At 36.8% G+C, this 11,677-nt stretch overlaps 1 gene segment (V, D, J or C); it reads right to left on the minus strand.

Moving 5' to 3' along the window:
- On the minus strand, window positions 1-9,530 carry LOC100538410. The segment is given in 6 exon segments: window positions 1-438; window positions 1,148-1,165; window positions 1,465-1,797; window positions 7,446-7,551; window positions 8,189-8,208; window positions 9,455-9,530. Coding segments are annotated over 6 exon segments (702 nt in total).
- Between the last annotated feature and the right edge of the window lie 2,147 nt (window positions 9,531-11,677).

An 11,677-nucleotide genomic window follows, 5' to 3' on the forward strand; every position in this document is an offset into this window, starting at 1 on the left:
TGAATTCTTTCTTATTTTTCTTATGTGTTGTTTCACATTCCTATTTTTCGTTTTTTTCTTGTCTTTAAAAAGACCATACATTTTGGTAATACTTAATTAATTGTCTTTTTCAATAACTCCCTGTCATATTTCCTTATTTTTTTCCTAAAGCCCTTCCCTTCATCCTTGCTAGCTTTTTCTCTTAAAATTAAGAAGATATTCAATTGTGTTTAAGAGAGATAGATTTATATAAATATCAGTTGCAAGACCTCGCTTTGTCCAAAGTTTCCTCACGTACAGTTAGAATGATTTACGATAAATATGTACAGAGTGGAAGAACTTCGATCCTCACCTTGTACCAAAGCATCATCCCCATCACAAATATCCCATACAAAATGCTCTTGAAAATGAGCATTATGTATACAAACTTCCCCGCTGTAGCACTTCTCTGATAGTTTTCTGAAATGAGAGAAAAATAAAAATAAAAATAAAAACCAAACGTTTCTTTGGGAAATTTCCTGGGCAAGGTTATTATTGTATTCCTTTTTTTTTTTTACTTTTATTATTACTATTATTTATTACTATTATTATTATTATTGTTGTTGTTGTTGTTGTTGTTGTTGTTGTTGTTGTTGTTGTTCTTATTTTGCATTCATAGTGGTGGAACTGATTAGGAAATTGTCCAAATAAAGAGAATTTGGGGGAAACATAAAATGAAATTGGATTGGAGTCTTTCACATAGGAATATCATTTAGTCTAATTCTGCAGAGTATCTAAGGAGACAACATGCTGTGGAATGACTTAGTTAAGTTGGTGACTAACTTCTCACTAGAAAATCAGCACGTATCTTCATGGTATATATAACTGTGTTGCTCTCAGTGATATTTTATACTAAAATGTCCAGTTTTTGCTTTCAGTCTCATGGAAGGTTTCATGAGAGCAGACAAAAGTTGAATGTTCACACTCATACATAAGAACATGAATGTATATGCATATACTTGTACCTGCATCTGTGTACACATGTCTAAATGGAAGTATCTGACAGGAAAAACAAGCACAGTATTCGTATAGACACTTGTATGTAAGACACATCTTTCAGTGAGCACTTTTTTGCATAAATGAACAGACTAATTGTCAAGAAGGGAAAAAAATCAATGACTTAACTTACCTCTGAAGATATCACAGCCTAAATGCAGAAAGAAAGAAATAGGAATTATTAATTGAGTTCAGATATTGAACAGAACACCTTCATTGTGTTTATTCAATTCCTTTTATAATAGAGGGTGTGTGGGGGAATGAGAATGATAGGGGTTTTAGCCAATTTGGAGAAAAACATGATCAGATTCTTTTGAATCTCTCAATTTTCTAGTTACTGACAGATCTAGTTAAATGTACTAGACTTCCAAGAAACATACTTGAAATAATGACTTTTTGGCCCGGAGAAAGGAGTCTACAGAGAATGAGCTCCATATATGTCTTACTCACCAGTATCACCATAGATGAATTTATGTATTGGTTGGCTTTCATTCTTAAAAAATTCGGCAATACATTCAAAACGATTCAGAGGGTTGAACCACTCTTGGTCTGAGATTCTCAGTCTGCTGGTCAATGAGTAAGTGCTCCCATTTGATGTGGAAATTTCATCTGTTCCCACTCCTTCTGTTCTCTTCTTGCTATTCACCTTCCAGACTAAATTGAGGTTATCAGGGTAGAAACCGGAGGCCAGACACACCAGTGTGGCCTTCTTCTTCTGTTGAATCTCTTGCTTTGATGGTGAAAAGATGGCCACAGTCGGTGGTTTGATTTCATTGGTCTTCTCTGAAATGGAAAGCAGTGTAGCCCAGAGCCTCCATTAATGATTTAACTAACAAATAACTAACCGTAGTGGTTTTTTGTATGTTAATTTGTTTTTGCAGAAGTATTTTCACTGGAGGCTAGACATTGAATTCAAGATTAAATAAGAACTGTAGACCTGAGTGTCGAGGTTCATGGACTTCAGGCTAAAAGACAGTTATACACACATTTGACTACAGTATCCTTGTATAGTGTATACTAAATATGCTATGCTTTATATGCCATTTGAATGAAAATCAATATAAAATGTGAATAAAATGTGGCTCAAGTATTCAAAATGTTAATGTACAGAGCATCTATAATTTTTTTTTCTGGATACTGTCCAGATAGCCAAAGTTAATAAAGCTGAGCTGCTAACTGAAAATAAAAAGAATTTAATTCTCTTGTTTTTTGCGCTAAAACAAACGACGAGTAGGATCCAAACTGATCCTCTGATTTCACCATCTATTGAGTCTTTTTATGTCTGTGTATGCTCTTTTCCTTGGGTTTTGAGTGAAGACTTTTCTGAAATGTCTTGCCTTGGTTCACCTTAAGCCATCCTTGTCCTACAGTTTTAAGAAACAATCAAGCAAATAAATTGAATCCCACAGACTTATAATCTACATATTTTAAAACTACAATTTCTCAGAAGACCCACGAGTGAATGTGATTGTTGTTTTTTTGGTAGGGGGGGAGGAAGTTCTTTTTTTTGATCAAAGAAATAGTAAGCCATGTCAGTTTAACTTATGTCACAAAATATTGCTTATATGTAGAGTAAAATAACAAGATGCAGTAGTATATATATATATATAAACCAATAGTAAAAGTAATATGAAAGAATGTAGAGATATAGATTTCAAGGGTGGACTATTTGATAGATAAGAAATTGTTTGGAAGATTTCAGCCAGAAGGTTGTGGCTTTACATCCAGGTGGAAGCTGGTGACAAATGATGTCCCCCAGGTGTCTGTCTTGGGACCAGTACTCTTTAACATTTTTATCAATGACATAGATGATGGCAGGTAGATAGTGTTAGGTCAAGGGAGAATGGTTTTAAATGAAAGGAGGGCAGATTTAAATTAGATGTCAGGAGAAAATTTTTCACAGAGAGGTTGGTGAGGTGCTGGAACAGGTTGTCCAGAATGGCCATGGATGCCCTGTCCCTGGAGTCATTCAAGGCTAGATTGAATTGGGCCTTGGGCAATCTGATCTAGTACTTGATCTAGAGGTTGACAGTCCTCCCTGTGGCAGGGAGGTTGGAACCTAATGATCCTTGAGGTCCCTTCCAACCCAAGACATTCTATGATTCTATGAAGAAATCTAACTCTACCAATCTACTGAGTAAAATATGGATTTAAATTGTGAAGTCTTAATTCTACAATGGTGATTGCACTTCCTCTCATCTTGAAAATAAAAAAGTGGACTATATCCTTGGTGTCTTAATTAGATGCAAAATAAAATAAAATAAAATAAAATAAAACAAAATAAAATAAAATACTGCAAAGTTCGTTATATCATGAAGAAAAGCCAATAGGATTTCAACTGTGCTTCTCATTTCCATGTCACAGGACTTGTCAGCTCCATCTTTTCTATTAAAACTTTCTCTTACTTTTCCTTGCAATTGATGTCAATTTGGAAATGAATGGAGATCAGAGAAAAACAGGGTTAAGTTGTAAACACTAAGTCTACTTGCCTATATCTGAAACTGTAAATATTGAATGCTATAGTTTTGTGTGTATATGTGTGCAAAATTTCCCCTGCTATGGAAATTTTTTGTGACGTAATCCACATTTACCTTTTCTTATGTCCTTGTGGATGATATTACAGAATTTTCTCTCTCTCTTTTTAGCATTTTCAATTGTTCCTGATTTTCTTTCTCAGATTCATTTGACCATTTCTTTCTCCTTTTTTCCTCTTTCCCCTCTGTCTGATAGGAATCCTTATGAAATCTTAATAGCAAGACAGCAGATGGACAGCCAGACATGGTAAAAATAACAAATCTAAGTAGTGCAAATAGATGTCTGATTGAAACTAAAAAGTGAAATATTGAAAATAGTGAAATTTGTTGAAGATTAATCACTCATTTCAACGCAACTAGCATTTCAATATTTGGATTCTTGTTTTTGTTCTCTGAATCAAATGATACAGTCCAGGGTCAGCATTAGATTGCCTAATTTGAGAAAAATTGCATTTTCCCACTTTTCCTGTAGGTGGATGTGCAGGTCACTTTCTCTCAAACTGTTTCTAGTTAGCACACTACATATATCTTTTAACTGGTTTTCTTAGTGTGTTTTCAGAAGATCCAGAACACAGTAGGTTCATTCACTCATGCACATACGCACTCTCTTTGGCACTAAAATTCCCCTATTCTTAACTATTATTAAACGTGTTCTGTTGCCTGTCTCTTTTCTTTCTGTGCTCTCCAAGAGAATCCAAGTGAGGATCACCAGATTTTGCCAATTAAATTCCCACCAAATATTCCCTTACTTTTTATTTCAGAATCTTAAAAGAACTCTCTAGTATTTGGTATATTTCTTTCTTTCTTACACAAAACTCTTAACTGCAGTACTACTCCAGAATATACACTTTAAAATGCCCACCCAAAAATCTCTCCCTTATTCACTCTAATCAAGGTCCACTAAAACCACTCTGTAAATTTATAAGTGAGTATAAGGTTCATCAGGATATTTTTGGTAAGCTTAATAAATACAACCATTTTCACCAAATATCCTTATATACCTTATCCATCTTTCTGTGTTCCAGAAAGAGTTGGAATTACTTTTAGACTGCATTCTGTTGCTATTCCATATCAACTGAGTTTTTATATTCCATTCTACTCTGTGCTAACTCTAAAGCATAAATAATAGAAATTCTGAAGAGGGGATCCTTCATCTAAATTCACTGAATTCTCTCTTTACTTATCATTATTACAGCCCTAGAACCCTTCCCCTTGCACAGCAAAACACACACTTCTCACAAGTCCCACTTACCTAGAACTGTTACTTTTGTTCCGTCTCCAAAATACAGGGTATTGACAGAACACAGCCTCACAGTGTAATATCAAAACTGCTCACTCCTGTCCAGTGATCAACATGTTAAAACTTCAATTTATTTATTTATTTATTTATTTATTTATTTTTGTCCAGTAGTACCCAAAGATGTACTGAAAAGAAGGCCTATCAGCTATCTCTTTGGTACTTCATCGTTAAATATTCTGCATTTTGTTCTAATTATGTTTTGGATGAAAGCATAAAAATGACTACTCACTTGTCTGTCATCAATAAAATATTGTCTACTACTGCACTTTGACACTGATGTATCCCCACACTTTTTAGGAATAAAATTACATAATATAAGATCCATCCACCTTCTGTACACACTCTACTTTCTTTCCATCTGCCTCCATGTCTTTTGCCAATTCCTTTTGAGTAGAAGTACATCGCTCCCAGTCCCATGGACACACATTCTATCTGGATATGACAACAGGAGTCAGGAAAAACATAGGAATAAGAAGGATTGGTTCATTCTGAAGGCAATCTAATTCTGGGGAAAAGATTTGGTCAGGAATATCATTTATTTCTAGTGGAAGACAACCAGAATATTATGTGAACAATGGATAGAATCTCTAGGAGTTCTGCATTGTAGATGCAATATATGTTCTTCCAGAACATGTCTTATCTGGCTTGGGCTCTCTTCTTTGATCCCATCTCACTATTCTGACTCCAATTTCTTATATTAATCTTGCTTACTTTCTACAGATTTATTATCATAACAGATTAATATAAAAACATCCTTTTCCATGGGAAATCTAATAACATGAATTGTTTAATTTGTCCTCTTCTTCTTCAGAATTCCTGCTAACTGCACCTTTCTTGGTCTATCTTTCCTGAAACACCCAATTTAAGATTTCCCATTATACATTTTTTCTTACCTAGAACATTGAGTCGTATTTCTTTTTCAAAATATGGTATTGTTGCTCACCTTCACATGAAAATGTCTGAGGACCTTGTCTTCATCCTTCATGTTGGCACAAATTTTCTATATTGAAGTTCCCCTATACCCAGAAGAGCTACCTTTGAAAGAGATACACAAGCCGCAGGAGATAAAGCATGATATTTCAGCACTGAAATATTCTGACCATTGGGAAGATTCTGTCCATCCTTTCCTTGTAGACCTTTAGTATATTTTCTCCTCTTTCAGGCATAACAACAAAAGCATTTTTCATTTAAAGAATCCTCTTTTCCATGAACATACAAAAACACTGTTTTTAAGCAAGAGATTTATGAAAACACTGATTTTCAATGCTTTAAGTGATGATGAACTAAAGGCCATGTGGAATCTTCAATGTAAAGTCTTATCAGAGCCACCAGAAAGAATTTGTACTGCATGTGTTTCTTGGGAGGTGATTCTTTGAATGTGCAAAAGGTAGCTTCCACAGAAAGATCAGTACTTATGGCATGTGTTAACAAAAACCTGTGTTAAGTAGGGTGAAAAAGAATTGGCAGACACACTCAGTTTTGCTGTCAGCCTCCACTTATCACTCATTGTAGTCACTGAGGTCTGCTGTCTGAAGTTGAGAGGGAAACTATAAGAAGGCAGTGTGTACCATCTCTTGAAACAATGTGAGAGTTTGAACGGTCGAGAATAGAGAAGACTCCATAAACTTCCCACTTCTCCCCTCTGAAATTTCTGACATCTATGAAATTTCATCACAGATCACTAATCTATATTTCAACTCCTGAACAGAGTATTAGTGTCTTTATCTCCAGTTAATGGGTTTTATTTCAAGAATCAGAACAATTCAATAAATTCTCCTCATCTTGTTCTTTTCTTTTACTGGCTTTCCCACACATACTTTCCTGTCTGTGTTTCTCTTTTTCTTTTTTCCCCTACCTCATTTTTTCATATTGCCTTGATACTCTCAGAAGAAAAAACCCCCAAAAACCTAGGAACATCTTTTACAATTATAAGTGCAAATATAGCAAAAAAATAGTTCTGAAAGTATTAACTGCAGCTGTACGATTGATCATCCTGCTCACTGTACAGAGAATAACTTAAACATGCTTGACTACAGTAGGAAATAGTGGTTTAAACAAAAACAGCTGAAAGACAGAATTCTTCTAAGTAGTGTTTCTGTCTTTCTTTAATTTCAAATATACATTGTAAATGACATTTCCTGACTTGTAACAGTCCTCTTGATATCTGCTCTAAACTTAAAGGACACTGGTTAAGCACTGTTAACGTTTTTTGCAAACACTTATTTCTAAAATATTATAAGCCGATGTCCAAATTACTGTGATGCTTTTCATAGTCCGAGTTTAAGAGAAGAGTTTAAGAGTGAAAGAGAAATCAATTCAAGTTTCCTTCATAAGTGATTTCAAAAAGGCCTCCTTTACTTCATGCCTTGTAACTTTGACCCATATAGGCATTCTTGTGAAAAGGAATTTATTGGGAGATTCAACCAGCCATAAAACTACATAAGTAACATCTATAATCAGAGCACCAACTAAACTTCTTCAGTATGATATTCCCACCTGTTTCAAAGCAAAGTATTTTGAGGAGGTGAAGGAAATGACAAGCACAAAGCGGGAAAAATGAGTCAGTTTCAACAAATAAACATACAAAGGAGACTTACCAAGCACTGTTAGACGGGTGCCCTCTCCAAAGCTCAGTGGTGAGTTTGCACAGTAATTTGAAGAGGTACCAGAATTGGCTGCCACTATCAACAGCACATAAAACCTCTAAGATATCAGGATATATCATATCTTGCACTAGATCACATACAGAAGGGACTTTTCTCCTCTCATCTGTATTAGAAAAAATGTACTTTTTGCAAAAATATATAGAATATTATTTCAGGAGGTACTGTATCCAGCAAACCCAGCCTATTCAAGAAGTAACTATTTTCATTTCTGTATCCTGCTTCTCAGCATTAGTTTCAGAATTCAGTCTGAGGCATCTTTTGTAAATAAAAGCAGAAGCAGTGAATCTCTCCTCTTTCTGCCATCACTAAGCTTTGCTAATGAACAGTTGAATTTCTGGAACTCATCCATTCACCCATCCTGCATTTATTTCCTTCAACTTCCCTCCTGCCTAATTTTCATACAGCTCTTTAATACTCTTAAAAAAAAACAAACAAACAAACAAACAAAAAAACATGTATTTGTTAAAAGTACAGACTTCTTTTTCTTTTCCTCATCTGGTACCGCTGCTATGGTCCCAGCATCAAACTCTGATAGAAACTAGTCCATACTACATCCAAAGGAGTATCCTGTTGGATATATTTTCAAAAGGATAGTGAGGAAGTGGGAGTTAGATGTAGTAGGCTCTCTTCCTAGAAGTTACTTTCTTGTAGCTCTCTTCCAAGAAGTTACTTACCTGACTTAGTGCTTTTTTTCCTAGCAAGAACAATGTTGTAGACCTGTCAAAATTGTTTTGTTTTGATTTTCATGTGATAATATTGTATTCATCTTTCCTCAAGCACCAACCAGGCAGAATCTTAAAGATCTCCGTGTGGGAGCAGATAGATACTGCTTGAAGCAATATGGTTCCCATGTGGCCATTAAGTAATGATCAAAAACTAGCTGATTCCTGTATGAATGGTCTACTCTCATGGTGGAAATATCTATAGATCAATGATGGAATAAGCAAAATGTTTCTTCTACTTACACAGGCTGCAATGAAGTCTAGACTACAAGTTTTCCTGTGTGAAGAAAAATAGGAACACTGCCAGAATTTCATCATGGGATCAAAGAATTTTCATGTTGGCGACCTCTCCAAGAGGAGAGAGATCTCTATCTTTTGTCTATCCATTCTGGTTGAGTGAATTCAGGAGAATCAGTTTACCCTTTTCAAGGAGTGTTTCTGTAAACGGCTTCCAAAGAAATGCATCAGACTTTCCTGCTAGTGTTCTTATGATGACTGAACATGATGCTTTCTTCAAGTCTATCTTAAGAGACTGAGGACAAATTTTAGAAAATATTTATAAGTCTGTGCTTATACTGACTGTACTATGGAAAATTAGTGGTCTTGACTGTCAAGACTTTCAAAGAACAACTGTTGGGATAGAAATAGAAATAGAAATGCTTCTATATCTCTGCATGCTGAATTGTACTGTGCCATTTGTCTCCTCCAACACATTGCCACTCAGCAATCCAATCTCCTATCTTGTATATATCTGGTAAGAAGCAGGAAGATGGCTGTGACAGACTGAAACCAAGAAAGACACAGATGTGCATACCAAACAGATGCTAAATACCAGTAAGAGGATAAACAGTACAGGTGCACTAAAAAAAATGATTACAGTTTCTGTCATGGAGTAATTTAGGGATAAAGCAGTCACAAGAAGAAAGCAATACCATCAAGTGACATAGTATCTAAAATAAATTTACTAATATATTAAAATGGGTATGACAGCTGGACAGAAGGTTTTATCCTAAGGTTTCTGACATGCACATGCATATACATGCTCTGTACAGCAAACCCAGCAGTCAGACTCCAGTATAAGTTGTGGCCAGCACCCTGGACTTGGATGAACAGGACACTCACTCATTGGTGTTTCTATGTCCTTTGAGGTCACCTGGCTTATAACGCACAACTCAGGATCAGTCTTTTACAGTATTGGATATTCATTAATGTGTTTACCTGGAGGAACTCTTGTCTCAGCTGTTTTCTCTGGGTTAGATGGCTGGCATAAGTCAACATCGGCCTTCTTAGTCATGTCTCAGTAGATTGATCTCTTTGATTTTATCTATATCTGAAGCCAATTCACATTTTTTACCTAGGTAACAATTAATTTCCAGCTTCCCATTGTTGTATGTAACTAGGCTGAAAACTTTTTAACAGTTTTGGTGGATGCAGCCTGAAAATCTTACCTATAATTGTGATCTGTTTTTTGGTTCTCTGTACATATTGCCCACAGTCCTCTAAGAACAGGACAAAGGTAGTCAAAGCCAAATTTTATCTGAGTGGTAATTTTAGACAGGCTTCATATTGATACTTTCTGTCAGAGTCTGAGTTGCCAATAGGTGCACTGTACCTGATCACCTTAACTTAGGACCTCATTCTCCACCGTCTGTACATGAGACCAGGATATCCATTTAAGATTAGACCTAGGCCTTCAATTCTTGCATGAGCTATGTTGTAGGTGAAACTCTATCCAGTTCTGTCTCTGGTCATGTCCTCTGAGTGAACCATGCACCTACACTGTTGATAGCTTGTCTTCTAGATGTATCCCTCATAGGAACAGTGTAGATTTTCATGTCTTTGGTCTTGTCTCTTGAACAGACTTTGAACCGCGAGTTTATGCACAGCAACGTGCCCCTGTAGCAAAGAAAATAATGGTTTTCTGGACTGCATTAGGAGTCTTACCATCAGGATGAGGGAGGTGATTTGATAAGGCCACATCTGAACTGCTGTATTCAATTCTGGGTTACACAGTACGAGAGAGATATGCAGATATTGGAGTGAGTTCAGTGAAGGAACGCAGAGCTGATTAAGGAACTGGAGCATTTCTCCTATATGGAAGGACTGAGAGAGCTGGAACTTTAGCCTGGAAAGGAGAAGACTCTAATAGGAATCTCATCTTTGTGCAAAAATATATGAGGAATGTTTTGCAGAAGACAGAACCAGGCTGTTTTCAGTGGTGTCCAGTGACAGGACAAGAGAAAATTGGCACAAACTGAAACACAGGAGGATATATCTGCATATCAGGAAACAGGTTCTTTTTTTTCTTCTAATTATGACTGAACACTGGAGTAGATTGCACAGAGAGGCTGTGGAACTGTCATTCTTGGAGACAATTAAAATCCATCTGGACATGATCCTGGGCAACCTGTCAGCCTGATCCTTGATTCTGCTTGAGCAGGGGGGTTGACTAACTAATCACCAAAGATTTCTTCCAACTTCAATCATTTTGTGATTCTGTGAATCCACACTGTATCCTTCTTTCCAGCCCTGTCTCTGAACTACAGCCTACCCTATTCCTGTCTTCTTTTGCTCCTGACTGGACATCCTAGATTTAGTCTCGATCTGTTTCACTGCTCACCTTTCTTGGAACTCTACTTGATGTGTGCAGGTGCTGTGAGATCATGTCTTTGATAGTGAAAACACTGCCTGAGTTGTGGTCACCCTTGTCTCCTGGCTTCCTTTCCCAGCTAGCCCTTGCTGTTCCTTGTCAGAACAGCTAATAATGCCTAGGAGTAAGACATAGAAGCCAAAGCCCCATGAAGGGCTTCCACGGGGAATTAAATTACTCAGGTGTCTTCAGCTGTTTTGTAGAGAAGTGACTCAGAAGGAGCTTCAAACACGATCTGTACTAGGAATGATTTGTGCAAACATTGGATACAAACCAAGCAATAGAATGAAGTAAGTTAAAGTAAGACATGGGAGGCTGTTTTACAGTGCAGGAGTACAATAATCTGGCTGGAAAGAGATTAACATGAATTAATGTTTGGGAGCTGATTATCTTCGGACTGAAATAATGTACTCAGAAATGAAGGTGCTGAGCTACTGCAATAAATTACCGAGAAGGGAGGTGTTTTCCTTAAAATTGGTTAAAAGGCTGCAGACAGAGTGTGGTGATTAATGGTTCTATGTCCAGGTGGAGGCTGGTAATGAGCCCCAGATCCCCAGGGGTCTGTCTTGGGTCTGGTGCTCCTTAACATCTTAATCGATGACATTGATGATGGAATTGAGTGCACCCTCAGCAAGTTTGCTGATGACACCAAGCTGAGTGGTGCAGTTGACGCAATGGAAGGAAGGGATGCCATTCAGAGGGACCTCAACAGTCTTGAAAGATGAGCGCAGGTGAACCTGCGCTGAGGTTCAATACAGCAAAGTGCAAGGTTTTGCACTTGGGCTGGAGGA

The sequence above is a fragment of the Meleagris gallopavo genome, chromosome 1, assembly GCF_000146605.3.
Source record: "Meleagris gallopavo isolate NT-WF06-2002-E0010 breed Aviagen turkey brand Nicholas breeding stock chromosome 1, Turkey_5.1, whole genome shotgun sequence".
Taxonomy (NCBI): Eukaryota; Metazoa; Chordata; class Aves; order Galliformes; family Phasianidae; genus Meleagris; species Meleagris gallopavo.